The sequence below is a fragment of the Triticum dicoccoides genome, chromosome 2A (assembly GCF_002162155.2).
Source record: "Triticum dicoccoides isolate Atlit2015 ecotype Zavitan chromosome 2A, WEW_v2.0, whole genome shotgun sequence".
NCBI classification, from domain to species: Eukaryota; Viridiplantae; Streptophyta; class Magnoliopsida; order Poales; family Poaceae; genus Triticum; species Triticum dicoccoides.
In genome coordinates this window covers 490,894,132-490,912,184 of record NC_041382.1, presented here as the reverse complement: position 1 = coordinate 490,912,184, position 18,053 = coordinate 490,894,132, and the positions used below count along the sequence as shown (strand labels likewise).

The 18,053-nt window shown below is 46.2% G+C and overlaps 1 protein-coding gene and 1 long non-coding RNA gene across 2 annotated transcripts; both read left to right on the top strand.

Annotated features, from left to right (window-relative positions):
- Window positions 1-2,655: 2,655 nt before the first annotated feature.
- On the top strand, window positions 2,656-4,220 carry LOC119357905. Its single transcript, XM_037624685.1, has 3 exons — window positions 2,656-2,879; window positions 3,531-3,605; window positions 3,703-4,220. Exons 1-3 carry the CDS (start codon window positions 2,771-2,773, stop codon window positions 4,218-4,220), a joined length of 702 nt encoding a protein of 233 aa, XP_037480582.1. The 5' UTR covers window positions 2,656-2,770.
- A 433-nt stretch (window positions 4,221-4,653) lies between these two features.
- Window positions 4,654-5,673, top strand: LOC119354997. Its single transcript, XR_005171381.1, has 2 exons — window positions 4,654-4,955; window positions 5,369-5,673. It is a non-coding gene; the product is annotated as an uncharacterized LOC119354997 (long non-coding RNA).
- Window positions 5,674-18,053: the final 12,380 nt, after the last annotated feature.

The window sequence follows — 18,053 nt, the reverse complement described above, 5'->3', positions numbered from 1 at the left end:
GGATGCGCTCCTTCTTCTGGGCCGGAAAAGATAAAGTTCACGGTGGTCAGTGTCTGGTGGCTTGGAACTCGGTGTGCAAACCCACGTGGCTCGGAGGTTTGGGTGTGCGCAACATGCAATTACAAGGCTTGGCTTTAAGAGTGAGATGGGAGTGGCTGAGAAGGACAGACCCGGAGAGGCCGTGGCAAGGGCTTCCAATGGCCATGGACAAAAAGGCACGAGCGGTCTTTGATAGTTTGGTACACATTGAGGTCGGTATGGGCAACAGAGTGCTGTTCTGGAGAGATAGGTGGATACACGGCTTTGCGGTCAAGGACATTGCACCGTACATTTATGCCTTGGTTGACATGAGAACGATCAACCGTCGCACAGTTGAGGACGGCTTGCAAAACGATAGTTGGTTGCATGACATATCCGGTGTAGTTAACTTTGGTGGCCACTTGCAACTACTTCACCTAAATCTTGCGATCAGCACGGTGAACCAGGAGCCCCTTGCGGAAGATTCTTTCTCTTGGCCAGCCGATCCTTCCGGTGGTTACACGGCTAAATCCACATACCTAAGGCTCTGTTTTGGCACTGAGAGGGTCCCTTACGCCACAAGCATTTGGAAGAGCTGGGCCCTCCTCAAGTGCAAAATTTTGCTTGGCTAGCAATTCAACACCGAATAAGGACTTCTGATCGGAGAGCGAGGCATGGCCTCCAGGACTGTCAGGACCCCGACTCAATGCCACATCGATCTAGCATGTAACACCTCATATCACTTTGCGGCCTCACGCACAGTATTCCCACGGGTGTCGCCTTACCTTTGCCCGGGACCGTTTGCGCCTTTTGGCACACGTATATGATAGTGTCGCTAGCATCCATATGATAAGGAGCCCGGGCTGACATGGCTAGTCGTAAACCCAAAGTGGCACAGACTTACAGGGACAGGCATCCATGACCCAGCATCGAACGTGTCGGTCATCAGCGAGTGAATCCAGGCTGTAGCACTGGGCTAGCAGGACTCCGGTGAGCCGGGCTGTAGCGGGCTAACAGGACTCCGGTATTCATCGCGTGACATTTCCCTGAAGGGACAGACACAGGAACGAAGAAGGACACATGCCGGCCAGCCTAAGTGTTCCGGAGCAGTAGCAAGCTACCCTGGCTCGGTGGAAACACTAGGAGACATTTCCCGGTAAGAGGGGCTACTGAGGATAAACAACTAGATAGTTAGATCCCACACATGCCAAGCATTTCAATAACATACACACAATATGCTCGATATGTGCAAATGCAACATGGCATCACAACATGACTCTACAACTCAAGTATTTATTAGGCTCCGAGGAGCGAGATATTACAAACAGGGGTCTCATGACCCAACAATCAGAGCATACAAGTCAAAGCACAAGCGGAAGCTATCATGTCTGAGTACAGACATCTATAAATGAAAACGGCTGAGAAGCCTGGCTATCTACCAAATCCTGCCGAGGCACAAGATCGTAGCTGAGGTAACAAGCTAAACGTCGAAGTCCACGCGGAACTACTAGCGAGACCGAAGTCTCTCTGCAAAAACATAAAATAGGCAAACGTGAGTACAATTGTACCCAGCAAGACTTACATCAGAACTAACTACATATGCATCATTATCAACAAAGGGGATGGTGGGGTTTAACTGCAGCAAGCCAGCTTTGACTCGGTGGCTATCCTGAACTACGACTGCAATGTAACTCTTTTGAGGTGGCGCACACGAGTCCACATATTCACCATATCAATACACCACTATGGATCCGCTCCCGTCTCCCTACGAGAACGCCATCCATAGCACTCACGCTTATCTTGCGTATTTTAGGGTATCCACTTTCACTTGTCTATGAACTGATATAAGCAACCCAGAAGTCCTTTACCGCGGACACGGCTATTCGAATAGATGATATTAACCCTGCAGGGGTGTACTTCTTCATACATGTTTCCACCACTTAGCGTCTGCACACGACATGTGCTCGGCAGACTTCAAGCGAAAGACGACGTGGGTGTAGACCACGACCTACCTAAACACTCGAGTCTCTAGTCCAGGTTTATCGCCTATTCGGGTTCCATCCATGAGGAGATCCGGCCGGAGTTTCGCTCACAGCCCCAAACGATGTGAACAGGGTTCCCGAGATACCAAATGGGCATCCGGTACACCGTGCCATGTACCTACCGCATCACAGCCCACCCCTACGGTCAGCGCTATCCACGGCCTCCAGTAAGCTACAAACACCAGAAACTACTTGCAACTCCTGGACAGAGGACTAGGGTGAATAAGAAGTCGAGCGGGGTCATATTTCAGGGCCCAATGTATGGTAGTAGCTGAATCATGGATCACAAACACAGAACTCAGTTCCTGAGGACGGCTTCAATGAGACAACCCACCATGTACGTTTTGATTTTCGGCCGAAAAAACTAAATTTCGGCCGAATTTCGGCCATCTCGCCTGGGCCCGGTATATGGGCCTTTCGTCCGAATTATTTGGCCCAGTTTGAATTTATTTGCCCGGCCCAGCTTCTAGGGCCTTCATGTTACGCTTCTGCTCATATAAAAGCACGAACGCAAATGTCCCAACCCTAGAATCGCTGTTTTTCCTCTCGCTCCTCCTGTGGGCGGCGCCGCCGCTGCGCACAGAACACATCCTCGCCAGCGTAGCTTCTCTGGCGTCCGGCCAACGCGCTCACTAGCCTCCCGCCTTCCTCCACATCTCCTCGCCTCCACCCCATCCAGTTCGTGCCATTCGCTGCTCCAAGACAAGGGCATGGCGCTCGGCGGCTGCGGCAACGAAGCTGATGGTGCACGAGCCAACCATGGAGGCAGTAGCACGGGGCAGCGACAGCAGCATGGAGGGCGTCCTCTTGTTTGGGAAGGTACAAGCTTTCTTGATGCGTATACATCTCAATCAAGTACGTAGATGCAGTTTCAGTACTTGTGCTTCTTTAGATGAATGAGAGGCTGCAATATCATACAGGGGTAAGAAAAACTCACTCGTGATGATTTGAACAGAGTAGTGGCATCATTAATCTGAAATACACATGCATCTTGTAGTCACCAAGGATTCTGACAATGTTTTGACTTGGTATATAATCTGAAACGTACATGCATTTGGTAGTCAGAAAGGTTGCCCACGATCTGGTAATAGAAAAGTGGTTACAACCAATGGCTTGTGCACAAAATTAAAGCTTTTATTATCACATCCAACCACTGGCTTGTATATTTGCAGAAGCATCCCATGTTTGAATCGATCATTTATTTAGATCTACAACGCGTCCAATATAAACTTCAGTTGTGTTTGTGTATTTAACTAAGTAGTTGTTGACCACTGATTAATTTCAATGTCCAGCGGTACTAGAGCATCAGCTTGTATATAAATTATTTATTCCTTAGTATATAAACTAGATAATCTGTCTGTACTGTTTTTGTTCCTCATTCATATCAGGACACCCTAGTAAGAAAGGTTTGCTTTCTTAGCTGTCTACTCTTTATAACTGACCGTCGTTCTTTTGTCATGTGATTTTCAGGTAATGGAACTGCAAATAGGAGTGGCAGCGGCGACCAGGATGCAAATGGAAGTGGTTCCCAAAGACCTTGGAAAGGTATTACTATGCTTTGCTTGGTCACACGATGCTATTGGAACCATGATCTTTATTTGCTAGGTTCAATTAAACTGATGTTTGTAACCTTGCAATGCAGGACTTAAAGACAATAACTTATATGATCCTTGGAACCATGCATGGCCGTATTATGGGGTTTTTGATTGCACGTACTGCAGCCTAAAGCACAAAGGTGGAGGTGCAACCCGTGTCGCGGAGCACCTTGGTGGTATTGTAGGTAATGTGAGGAGCTGTCCCAATGTGCCAAGAAATGTGAGAGATGCAATGAGAGAGTGCCGGGATGAATCAAGGAGGAAGAAAAGAGACAAACAAAATAGCAGGCTGAGAATTGAAAGAAATATTATGGAAGGGTTGTATAAAAAAGGAGGGGTGGTTAACGTACCAGATGATGATGAAGAAGAAATTCAGATGAATATTAGAGAAGCATTGCGTGACCCGAATGTCTCTCGCAGAATTGAAAGGAGAATTGGCAAGGGGGGTGTGGGTGATGTGCATGTTTCTGTTGGTAAAAGGAGTATCAGCGCCTATTTTGACAGGCAATTATCTAGCAACAAAGTATCTTTGCAGCCCAAGATCAGCCGAAGAGATAGGGCATGAGCATATAGTTCAAATAGTAACCGATAATGGATCCAATTATAAGAAAGCTTGCAAGACCCTTATAGAAGAACCAAAATACTCTCATATTGTTTGGCAACCGTGTGCGGCCCATACCGTCAATCTTATGCTAAAAGATATAGCAAAATTTCCTGAGGTTGATGTGATAGTCAAGAGTGCCAAGACAATCTGTAGGTTCATGCATAAGCACAATAACCTCCATGATAACATGAAGAAGAACATAGGTGGTGAACTAATTAGACCAAGTGCATTGCTAATGGATACCACAATGTTTGATGAAACAAACCCAATAATGGAGTGGCTGAATGAGGATGTAGAGGATCCGATTGTGGATGGAGCTGATGCAGCTAGTGCTATTTTTGAGCAAATAAGGCGCCTCAACTCAAGCAGGAAGGCGTCTTATGTTGGTTCAAAGGGTAATAACAAGAAAATAAAGAGGAATGATGATGATGAGAATGAGTTTCTTGAAACTGAGAGTGAGGATGATGAAGAAGAGAATGAATATGTTGATAATGACATCGAGGATGATGATGGGGTGAGTGAGGATGATGAGGATGGTGAACAAGATCAGCTAGAGACACAAATGCAACTTGAAGAAGAGACACAAGTACAAGTTCAAAAGGAGGCACCAACAAGCACTGGCCATTTGGAGACTAGATCTGGACGACTTATTAGGAAGAAGACCAAGAACGTCAACAGCCTCTACTCGTAAATTTGGTAAGTCTCTTCTTTTTGGTGTTTCTGATTCAGGTTTGTTACTTAGAAAAATCTAGCTTGATGTATATGTTCAAAGCGGCTGATCTTTAAATAGCTTGATGTATATTGCTTTCTTTAAGTAGGTTGATCTTTAATTGTTCTCGTGCTCTAATGTTTATGCTCACTGTGTATGATTAGTACTGCTGTTCTAATTGCTCACCTAGTAGTGTTGCTGTAATTGATACTTATCTTCTTGTATTGTTGCTATAATTGCTACTTATCACATACCAGTGATGTTCTAGTTGCTACCAATCACTTAGTAGTGTTGTTCTAATTGCTACTTAACACAGTATTTTAGTTGCTACTTGGAACTGCTAGTTACTTAGATGTATGCACTCTGTATCATGACCCTTCCTCTGTTTTCTCCAAACCAGAAATGGCACGTGAGCAAAGGATATCAAGAAGCTTTTGGATGTTGGGAAGCTTGGAGCTGATGCTTCAAATAAGTTGATGGTTGTCTTTTGGAGATGTTTCTATGTTTAATGCTTTAAAGTCTTTTGGCTGTACTGGACTATTTAAACTTTGAACTATGCTGTGATGGTTGAACTGATGCTGGACGGTTAAGGGTTTATGTCAGAGGCAACTTTATAACTAATGTGTGCCTGTTATGTTGGACTGTTAAGGGTTATGTTGGAGGCAATTTTATAACTAATGTGTGTCTGCTATGTTGGATTGTTAACTGTTATGTTGGAGGCAACATTATAGCTAACGTGTGCCTGTTTTGTTGGGCAGATTCAATTTTCTTAATCCCTAGAGCTTATTGGCTAAAGTTTATAAGATCTCTCCTGATGGTTGTTGTGCTGATATGTTTTGCTCTATTTTATTTAAAGTTTTGTTCAAATTTCGGCCGAATTTCGGCCAAATTTCGGTTAAATTTTGGCCAAATTTTCAAATTTTGATTTTGCAATTTCGTCCGAGATTTTGCCGAATTTTTTGAAATTCCCAAAATTCGGCCATTTCGGCCAAGGACGAAAAAAAACACAAACCGAAATTCGGCCAGCCTAAGTGTTCCGGAGCAGTAGCAAGCTACCCTGTCTCGGTGGAAACACTAGGAGACATTTCCCGGTAAGAGGGGCTACTGAGGATAAACAACTAGATAGTCAGATCCCACACATGCCAAGCATTTCAATAACATACACACAATATGCTCGATATGTGCAAATACAACATGGCATCACAACATGACTCTACAACTCAAGTATTTATTAGGCTCCGAGGAGCGAGATATTACAAACAGGGGTCTCATGACCCAACAATCAGAGCATACAAGTCAAAGCACAAGCGGAAGCTATCATGTCTGAGTACAGACATCTACAAATGAAAACGGCTGAGAAGCCTGGCTATCTACCAAATCCTGCCGAGGCACAAGATCGTAGCTGAGGTAACAAGCTAAACGTCGAAGTCCACGCGGAACTACTAGCGAGACCGAAGTCTCTCTGCAAAAACATAAAATAGGCAAACGTGAGTACAATTGTACCCAGCAAGACTTACATCAGAACTAACTACATATGCATCATTATCAACAAAGGGGATGGTGGGGTTTAACTGCAGCAAGCCAGCTTTGACTCGGTGGCTATCCTGAACTACGACTGCAATGTAACTCTTTTGAGGTGGCGCACAGGAGTCCACATATTCACCATATCAATACACCACTATGGATCCGCTCCCGTCTCCCTACGGGAACGCCATCCATAGCACTCACGCTTATCTTGCGTATTTTAGGGTATCCACTTTCACTTGTCTATGAACTAATATAAGCAACCCAGAAGTCCTTTACCGCGGACACGGCTATTCGAATAGATGATATTAACCCTGCAGGGGTGTACTTCTTCATACATGTTTCCACCACTTAGCGTCTGCATACGACATGTGCTCGGCAGACTTCAAGCGAAAGCCGACGTGGGTGTAGACCACGACCTACCTAAACACTCGAGTCTCTAGTCCAGGTTTATCGCCTATTCGGGTTCCATCCATGAGGAGATCCGGCCGGAGTTTCACTCACAGCCCCAAACGATGTGAACAGGGTTCCCGAGATACCAAACGGGCATCCGGTACACCGTGCCACGTACCTACCGCATCACAGCCCACCCCTACGGTCAGCGCTGTCCACGGCCTCCAGTAAGCTACAAACACCAGAAACTACTTGCAACTCCTGGACAGAGGACTAGGGTGAATAAGAAGTCGAGCGGGGTCATATTTCAGGGCCCAATGTATGGTAGTAGCTGAATCATGGATCACAAACACAAAACTCAGTTCCTGAGGACGGCTTCAATGAGACAACCCACCATGTACTCCTACATGGCCTCTCACCGATACCTTTTACCAAATCGTGTTCACACACTTAGCTCACACATAGTAGGACATGTTCACACACCTCTGATTCATCCCCGATGAATCAGACCTGACTCAACTCTAAGCAGTAGCAGGCATGACAAACAAACATGAATGAGTAGGCACAACAGGGCTCAAACAACTCCTACTCATACTAGTGGGTTTCATCTATTTACTGTGGAATGACAGGTCATGCAAAGGATAAAGGGGTTCAGCTACCGCAGCAAGTAACAGATGAATCGTTGTTGTCCTAATGCAGTAAAAGAGAGCAGGAGCGAGAGAGTGGGATTGTATCGGAATAAACAAGGGGGTTTTGCTTGCCTGGCACTTCTGAAGATAATATAGCTCTTCATCGGTGTCATCGATCACATCGCCGGTACACGTCTATCGAGAGGGGACAAACACCGGCAACAGAGAAAGAACACAATCAATGCAATGCACAATATGATGCATGCTCATGACTTGGCAATATGAATGTGTTTTGAGCTAATGCAACTAGCTATGATTTAAATGAAGTTGGTTTGAATACAAGATTCAAATTCAAACTCCATATATGATTATTTAAATGCCCTTAATTTGTTTTGTCCAAAACAGAGGACAAACATTGTTCAAACATGCATGAAAATGGTACAGATGGATTCCTTGAATTTTTCTGATAATTTTTCATATATAAATTATTTCATTTGGAGTTACGGTTAATTTTCTATGATTTATTGAAGTTTTAGCTATTTTCCGAAATTTGCTGAATAATAATAAATCCAGAAAATACTTATTGCGTCAGCATTGCGTCACTATGACGTCAGCAGGTCAACAGACGCTGCTGCTGGTCAAACCTGACCAGTGGGGTCCACTGGTCAGTGACTCAGTTGGTTAACCGGGTTGATTAGGGTTAAACTAATACTAACGAAAATGTCAGCGGGGCTGGGCCCACATGTCAGTGGCTTAAATAATTAACTAAATTAATTAGTGTTAACTAATCTAACACCTAAACTAATTAACAGGGGCTGGCCCCACCTGTCATCGACCCAGGGGGGTTCCGCCGCGGTCAAGTGGGTCAACCCCACCGGCGACATGACACCGGCGAGGCCAGATGCGGCAGCGGGCTTCGGAAATTGCCCTCAGGGCATCATTTCGAGCGCGGTTAGTTGCATTCAAACGCACGCAGTGGCACGCGTCGAACGGTGGTGGTGGCCGGACCTATGGTGGTCGGAGCCGACGATGGCGAGCTCCAAGGCGGCGGCCGGAGTTCGGGTGTGCTTGGAATCGGCGTTGTGGTGCACGGTGAGACGAACGGGTGGGCTAGATCGGCTCCTGGGAGCAGCGCGAGTGCGATGACATGCTCAGGGGCAAGCTGGGCTTGCTCAAGCCATGGTGACGACTTCGCCGGCGGCGAGCACAACTCGGCTATGTGCATCTGTGGCTAGGGCGCGAAATCGACGCGGGGAGAAGAGGGGAATCGACCGGAGGCTCACAGGGGTTGCGACGGTGGCCTCGGGGAGCTCGGGGAGGCGTCAGGGAGGGCACACGGTCGCCGGCGATCTCGGCGGCCGAAGCTTGAAGAAGAGGTCGGGGAAGCCGCTGCAGGGCGCGTCCGCTCGTGTGGCTTGGCGGGGACGGTGTAGAGGTCAGCGGCGGAGCTTCTGGAACTGGCGGAAGGGCGAGGGAGGGCTGGTGGCTGCGGCTATGGCGAACGGCGGCGACGGCGACTCTCGGGTGAGCTCGGGAAAGGGAGTCAGGGGAGGGAGAGAGGGTGCAGCGAGTGAGGGAGAGGTGAGAGGGGGTCGGGGAGGCGCGTGGCGTCACCGGGGCGTCGAGGAGGAAGCAGGAGGTGGCCAGGGGAAGCAGGAGGTGGCCGAGGCCTCTCGGGCGCGCGCCACGCCTCGGTCCTTCTGGCGAGGAGGAAGACGACAGGGGGAGTGGAGATGGGCTGGGCCGTGCTGGGCCAGGTAAGTGGGCGCCAGGTAAGTTAGGTAGGTGGCCTGGTGGCCTTCTCTCCCTTTCTTTTATTTCCTCTTTTCTATTTCTATTTTCTGTAGTTTGTTTTGATTTAGTTTTAGACACTAAATCATTTTTTATAAATCCTGAGAATAATTGTGGACATTAACTGAATTATTACAGAGGCCCTCAACTATTTTCAGAATTGTTGGAGCATTTAAAAATATTAACAGTATTTAAATGCCCCAATTCAAATACAATATGGTTTTATCAAAAATCCAAAAATGTCTTGGAAAATATCCATCATCTCTGGATATGGTTTTCACCCTTTACCAGTAATCATGAACATTTTTGCAAACCAATTTGGGTTCTTTGAAAATATTTTGAAGTTGAACCTATTTGCAATGCTTTGGTGCTAGGGCTTGGTCATCCCCATTTCAAATTTCATAAAATTTAAACATGTTGCATGGATGCTAAAGCAAAAACAAACAAGGGCTGATCTGGGGCTGTGACAGCTCACCCCCACTAAACAAAAATCTCGTCCCGAGATTCAAGCGTAGGGTAAGGTGAAGGGGGAACGCAAACTAGTACAATCTTCACGATCCAGGTTGCACTTCAATTGAACGTTGATTCGTTCACCATCATTGTCTCGAAGTCTTGCCTTGAGAACTCCAACTAACATGACAACGAGAGGAAAGGAAAGACCCTAAAAGAATCGTTCTTCTCGAAGGTCGAACAACTCAGGATTAACTCACGGAATGAGACATAGCAACATCTCTCGAGCTGAGAGATGAAGCATACATCCATAGGAATGGAGTGAAGCAGATGATAAAGGTTCACTAGGTAGACAACAATTTCAGACTTAAGAATGTGGTGACCGGCTGTCAACGTAGCGAGGAGTTGAATTGCCATGATACCATAACGATGCACCTTAGGGAAGGTGACTCGTAGAAATATCCAAGTGGCAAAAAGAATTACCTTTGATTTAAAGATCATTGAAACTCTTTAAACCAGCCTAAGGCAATTCTCGAGCAATCGTTTGGAGGGGGTCGGTAGAATGGCATACTCGGACTTGGATGATGTGGATTACCTTGTTGAAGACAACGTAATGGATGAATTTGCTTATCACCGGAAATGGAAGAGACCCATGGTAGAATGGCACATTGGCGGTGCAAGCTGGGAACAAAATGCAAATGATGGGAATGATTCTGGTAACTGGGGAAGAACCCAACAATAGAGAGTGAATTCACTGTTGGAGTGGTTATAGCATAACCGAAGAGACTAGGAGCAATCCCGGTTAGTGCCGGCGATAATACCTAGCGCTTGTGCGTGCTCTCAAGAACTTGAGCATTTCCACAATCATCAAGGTTTTATCAACATCCGTGTCAAGGATCCTGGCAACACAACATACTACCATGATGGATGATGATGGATGATGCAGATGCAAGGAAGATAACACTTTCTCAGATTTCACCTTAGCGAGGCCAAGGGATCAAAATCTAGATGATCGACCGAGAGACATTTAGCACTCCGCTTTTAATGTTCTCCTTGATGTGCTAGTGTATCTCATTCATAGATATGGTTTGATATCTAGAACATCAAGTAAAAGGTCGGACTTCGAGAACACAAAAGAAATCCATAAGGAACATCTAAGGAGTAAATCCTACGAAGTCCTTATGGGGAGGTGGCCAACTTTCTCAATCAAGATACTACAATAATAGGTCTTCCGGCTGGGTGTGTTGGCCATGACATCCACTTTACCGGTTTCCGAGGGACCGATATTATAGTTTTTGGGAAATGTTCCAAACCATCATATCTGCCTGAGATTCAGATCTGGTTGGTGTCAGGATATTCCAGACTCATCGAGTCTAGGAAGAAAAACGAAAGTTTGCAACACAAATCGACGAGATGACGTTGCGAGATTCTCGGGAATGAACTACGATAGTAAGCTCCAAAACATGAGCTGGTTCTGCTACAAACATGTGAACACGATGTCCCAGACAAGCATGCCCACATGGTAGTCTTACAATAAAACACTACCGAGTTCTGGTTGGGAACCATCAGCGAGGATATCGAAGTTCTTTCATAAGTCCGGATTAGCTCTTATGAAGATACTCCTTCTCCTTGAACAAATCAGTCAGTGGCTTGGTGTGCTAGGATACACATATGGAATGAAGGTTGCAAGTCTCCAGACCACAGAATACTTCGCACGTGTGCATGACTGACTTGCGATGATTCCAGAGGAAGCAACATTGACTGTCTCGATTCCACGGCGGCAACTTGCATCAGATGCACATGAATTAAAGGAAGTCACTCCTTTCATCAAACAAATACTTGATGAGCTAGCATGAAGATAATGCTTTCAAAAGTTTCCAACACTAACTTATTGTCCAACAAGATCTTGGAGAAGATAAAATGATGTTGATGGGCTCAGCAACAAATCATCGAGATTTCCATGAAGATGGAATTCCACGACTTGGTGAACAAGGTGATAGCATTGGTCAGACCAAAGATGTAGTGGTGTATGCTCGAGGGATCAACCACGAGTAAGACAACATTACGAATATCGTTGGTTCGGATTTGATTTGAGAATAGCCCATACTCAAATGAAAGTTTTGGCAAGACAATAGCTCCAGCAACTGGTCTCAAGGATCAATTGATGAAGATACCATCTTTCTTCAACACACACTACACAAGAATATCCCTTTGGAACGAACTAAGTCAGACAAGCTTTTATCTTCCAACTCTCCAAGTTGTTGTCTAGCTTAACCAACTAGCTCAGGGATATCTAACACCGATTCTTGGAGAAAAAGTGGTTTATTGGAAAACCAACTTGATCACGAGCTCAACATAACAGTCAGGTGACAACCTGGTGATACTTTCGAGAAGATATTCGGAAAATCACGAACCACCGATATGTTACTAAGCTCGAGAACAATCTTGCTTTTCAGGGCAAGACGATATGATCAAATGAGCGAGGACTTGACAAAATCCTAACTCATCAATCGAAATGTGCACCAGGAAGATGGACAAGGTAGCACGATCAATCTTAGAATGATGATTCAAGAACCAACACGTTAAGAATGAGGTTATTGTCCATTTAACTACCAAGCAACAAGGTTGCTAGGAGTATTGATTTCACACATCACAATTCATTTGTCGGTATTCCGGTTGCATCAACACGAGGATCGAGGAATGACAATGATGGCAAGAAGTATCACTGTACCAAGAGTTCATAGGATGGTGTGCAATTCCTACAATAATCCCGATATAAAAGATGGTAATACTCCAAGGTAGAACAGAGCAAAGGCAAAATTAGCAATTTGATCTGCGGAGTACGACTTCTTTGACCCAATCCTGGATATGGAAGAGGTACTGGAGTTTGTTTCTCCTAGTCATTCCGCGATAGAATGGCTTGACGGACCACAAGAGTAATAGGCATCGATAAACGAACGCACACATACTCTTGACTATCAATTGATAGACGAAGGTCAGTAGACAACTAAAGAGGGACAACTCAAAGGAACATATAACTTTCTGAGTTGTGGATGCATAGATTAGTATGTCGAGCGAGATCAACATTTCTTCCAGATAACCCATGCAGAGAGATAGGACTGGCAGAGTCACAATATAGCATGGAGAACTCATCGAGAGCACTCTTGTTATCATCTTTTGGTCCAGAAGAACTCCTGCCAAGAATGGTTCATGGTAATTGGAAGAAGGATGTACCACGAACCTCGAGAACTATCGCAAAGGTTACTAATATCCTAAAGGAACTAGCAAACACTATCAACGTGAGGTAAGTAGAGTGAATCTCGGGTTCAAAACCCAAGAGTAGAATACCTACTACTAAGTAGCATCACGGAATGCTTTCGAGAATGATGGCCAGAATCTTCACACTGGGAACACAAAACATTGCTAGATCACTAGATGATCCCCTAAGCACCTAGGGTCATAATAATAACTCCAACATATAAGTCGAGGCAATAGAATACCTCAACTCAACAATTAGTGTGATTGAGCTGGCATAAAGGAACATCGAAACCAGAGGGAAAGGATTTTGCAAATGCATCAGACTATTTAGAAACCTGGGATGACTCGGACAGCATAACGGCTGTAAATGCTCAGAAAAGATTTGAGACATTCACAAAAATGGTGGCATAACCACTCAGAAGCACAATATCAAGGTCTCGAGATCAATAATTAACATACAGAGGTAGAAACTGAACTAAGGCTTAATTCCAACAATTCTATAAGTCTACGGATTAGTAACACGTGATCCTGATAGAAAGAAGAGATAGCCTAGTTCTTAATCCCCGTAGAAGAGAAGAGGTTGACTCAGATCATAAGGCCATGAGGTATAAGGAGTAAAAAGAGCCTTACGTTCCATCCACAATCAATTCCCCTACATAACTAAAGAATTTCTAGACTCAACTTCGACCAGTTTGGCTTGGTAATCCTACAGGCAGTCAAGCTCTGATACCAACGCTGTCAGGACCCCGACTCAATGCCACATCGATCTAGCATGTAACACCTCATATCACTTTGCGGCCTCACGCACGGTATTCCCACGGGTGTCGCCTTACCTTTGCCCGGGACCGTTTGCGCCTTTTGGCACACGTATATGATAGTGTCGCTAGCATCCATATGATAAGGAGCCCGGGCTGACATGGCTAGTCGTAAACCCAAAGTGGCACAGACTTACAGGGATAGGCATCCATGACCCAGCATCGAACGTGTCGGTCATCAGCGAGTGAATCCAGGCTGTAGCACTGGGCTAGCAGGACTCCGGTGAGCCGAGCTGTAGCGGGCTAACAGGACTCCGGTATTCATCGCGTGACATTTCCCCGAAGGGACAGACACAGGAACGAAGAAGGACACATGCCGGCCAGCCTAAGTGTTCCGGAGCAGTAGCAAGCTACCCTGGCTCGGTGGAAACACTAGGAGACATTTCCCGGTAAGAGGGGCTACTGAGGATAAACAACTAGATAGTCAGATCCCACACATGCCAAGCATTTCAATAACATACACACAATATGCTCGATATGTGCAAATACAACATGGCATCACAACATGACTCTACAACTCAAGTATTTATTAGGCTCCGAGGAGCGAGATATTACAAACAGGGGTCTCATGACCCAACAATCAGAGCATACAAGTCAAAGCACAAGCGGAAGCTATCATGTCTGAGTACAGACATCTATAAATGAAAACGGCTGAGAAGCCTGGCTATCTACCAAATCCTGCCGAGGCACAAGATCGTAGCTGAGGTAACAAGCTAAACGTCGAAGTCCACGCGGAACTACTAGCGAGACCGAAGTCTCTCTGCAAAAACATAAAATAGGCAAACGTGAGTACAATTGTACCCAGCAAGACTTACATCAGAACTAACTACATATGCATCATTATCAACAAAGGGGATGGTGGGGTTTAACTGCAGCAAGCCAGCTTTGACTCGGTGGCTATCCTGAACTACGACTGCAATGTAACTCTTTTGAGGTGGCGCACACGAGTCCACATATTCACCATATCAATACACCACTATGGATCCGCTCCCGTCTCCCTACGGGAACGCCATCCATAGCACTCACGCTTATCTTGCGTATTTTAGGGTATCCACTTTCACTTGTCTATGAACTGATATAAGCAACCCAGAAGTCCTTTACCGCGGACACGGCTATTCGAATAGATGATATTAACCCTGCAGGGGTGTACTTCTTCATACATGTTTCCACCACTTAGCGTCTGCATACGACATGTGCTCGGCAGACTTCAAGCGAAAGCCGACGTGGGTGTAGACCACGACCTACCTAAACACTCGAGTCTCTAGTCTAGGTTTATCGCCTATTCGGGTTCCATCCATGAGGAGATCCGGCCGGAGTTTCGCTCACAGCCCCAAACGATGTGAACAGGGTTCCCGAGATACCAAACGGGCATCCGGTACACCGTGCCACGTACCTACCGCATCACAGCCCACCCCTACGGTCAGCGCTGTCCACGGCCTCCAGTAAGCTACAAACACCAGAAACTACTTGCAACTCCTGGACAGAGGACTAGGGTGAATAAGAAGTCGAGCGGGGTCATATTTCAGGGCCCAATGTATGGTAGTAGATGAATCATGGATCACAAACACAGAACTCAGTTCCTGAGGACGGCTTCAATGAGACAACCCACCATGTACTCCTACATGGCCTCTCACCGATACCTTTTACCAAATCGTGTTCACACACTTAGCTCACACATAGTAGGACATGTTCACACACCTCTGATTCATCCCCGATGAATCAGACCTGACTCAACTCTAAGCAGTAGCAGGCATGACAAACAAACATGAATGAGTAGGCACAACAGGGCTCAAACAACTCCTACTCATACTAGTGGGTTTCATCTATTTACTGTGGAATGACAGGTCATGCAAAGGATAAAGGGGTTCAGCTACCGCAGCAAGTAACAGATGAATCGTTGTTGTCCTAATGCAGTAAAAGAGAGCAGGAGCGAGAGAGTGGGATTGTATCGGAATAAACAAGGGGGTTTTGCTTGCCTGGCACTTCTGAAGATAATATAGCTCTTCATCGGTGTCATCGATCACATCGCCGGTACACGTCTATCGAGAGGGGACAAACACCGGCAACAGAGAAAGAACACAATCAATGCAATGCACAATATGATGCATGCTCATGACTTGGCAATATGAATGTGTTTTGAGCTAATGCAACTAGCTATGATTTAAATGAAGTTGGTTTGAATACAAGATTCAAAATCAAACTCCATATATGATTATTTAAATGCCCTTAATTTGTTTTGTCCAAAACAGAGGACAAACATTGTTCAAACATGCATGAAAATGGTACAGATGGATTCCTTGAATTTTTCTGATAATTTTTCATATATAAATTATTTCATTTGGAGTTACGGTTAATTTTCTATGATTTATTGAAGTTTTAGCTATTTTCCGAAATTTGCTGAATAATAATAAATCCAGAAAATACTTATTGCGTCAGCATTGCGTCACTATGACGTCAGCAGGTCAACAAACGCTGCTGCTGGTCAAACCTGACCAGTGGGGTCCACTGGTCAGTGACTCAGTTGGTTAACCGGGTTGATTAGGGTTAAACTAATACTAACGAAAATGTCAGCGGGGCTGGGCCCACATGTCAGTGGCTTAAATAATTAACTAAATTAATTAGTGTTAACTAATCTAACACCTAAACTAATTAACAGGGGCTGGCCCCACCTGTCATCGACCCAGGGGGGGTTCCGCCGCGGTCAAGTGGGTCAACCCCACCGGCGACATGACGCCGGCGAGGCCAGATGCGGCAGCGGGCTTCAGAAATCGCCCTCAGGGCATCATTTCGAGCGCGGTTAGTTGCATTCAAACGCACGCAGTGGCACGCGTCGAACGGTGGTGGTGGCCGGACCTATGGTGGCCGGAGCCGACGACGGCGAGCTCCAAGGTGGCGGCCGGAGTTCGGGTGTGCTTGGAATCGGCGTTGTGGTGCACGGTGAGACGAACGGGTGGGCTAGATCGGCTCCTGGGAGCAGCGCGAGCGCGATGACATGCTCAGGGGCAAGCTGGGCTTGCTCAAGCTATGGTGATGACTTCGCCGGCGGCGAGCACAACTCGGCTATGTGCATCTGTGGCTAGGGCGCGAAATCGACGCGGGGAGAAGAGGGGAATCGACCGGAGGCTCACAGGGGTTGCGACGGTGGCCTCGGGGAGCTCGGGGAGGCGTCAGGGAGGACACACGGTCGCCGGCGATCTCGGCGGCCGAAGCTTGAAGAAGAGGTCGGGGAAGCCGCTGCAGGGCGCGTCCGCTCATGTGGCTTGGCGGGGACGGTGTAGAGGTCAGCGGCGGAGCTTCTGGAACTGGCGGAAGGGCGAGGGAGGGCTGGTGGCTGCGGCTATGGCGAACGGCGGCGACGGCGACTCTCGGGTGAGCTCGGGGAAGGGAGTCAAGGGAGGGAGAGAGGGTGCAGCGAGTGAGGAAGAGGTGAGAGGGGGTCGGGGAGGCGCGTGGCGTCACCGGGGCGTCGAGAAGGAAGCAGGAGGTGGCCAGGGGAAGCAGGAGGTGGCCGAGGCCTCTCGGGCGAGCGCCACGCCTCGGTCCTTCTGGCGAGGAGGAAGACGACAGGGGGAGTGGAGATGGGCTGGGCCGTGCTAGGCCAGGTAAGTGGGCGCCAGGTAAGTTAGGTAGGTGGCCTGGTGGCCTTCTCTCCCTTTCTTTTATTTCCTCTTTTCTATTTCTATTTTCTGTAGTTTGTTTTGATTTAGTTTTAGACACTAAATCATTTTTTATAAATCCTGAGAATAATTGTGGACATTAACTGAATTATTACAGAGGCCCTCAACTATTTTCAGAATTGTTGGAGCATTTAAAAATATTAACAGTATTTAAATGCCCCAATTCAAATACAATATGGTTTAATCAAAAATCCAAAAATGTCTTGGAAAAATATCCATCATCTCTGGATATGGTTTTCACCATTTTCCAGTAATCATGAACATTTTTGCAAACCAATTTGGGTTCTTTGAAAATATTTTGAAGTTGAACCTATTTGCAATGCTTTGGTGCTAGGGCTTGGTCATCCCCATTTCAAATTTCATAAAATTTAAACATGTTGCATGGATGCTAAAGCAAAAACAAACAAGGGCTGATCTGGGGCTGTGACAAGGACGCTCCTTCTGCCTGCTACACGTGCCTTCAAGATGAAGATAATGCAGAGCACATTCTTGTTCAATGCGTCTACGCGAGAGAAGTGTGGCACTACATGTTCGATGCGCTCAGTCTG

What these genes read in the sequence shown, in the direction of transcription:
- LOC119357905 (XM_037624685.1), top strand. Translation starts at nt 2,771, where the DNA reads ATGGCGCTCGGCGGCTGCGGCAACGAAGCTGATGGTGCACGAGCCAAC. An exon ending in GCGTCCTCTTGTTTGGGAAG is followed by an intron (nt 2,880 to 3,530) that starts GTACAAGCTTTC and finishes TGTGATTTTCAG; the next exon opens with GTAATGGAACTGCAAATAGG. An exon ending in TTCCCAAAGACCTTGGAAAG is followed by an intron (nt 3,606 to 3,702) that starts GTATTACTATGC and finishes CTTGCAATGCAG; the next exon opens with GACTTAAAGACAATAACTTA.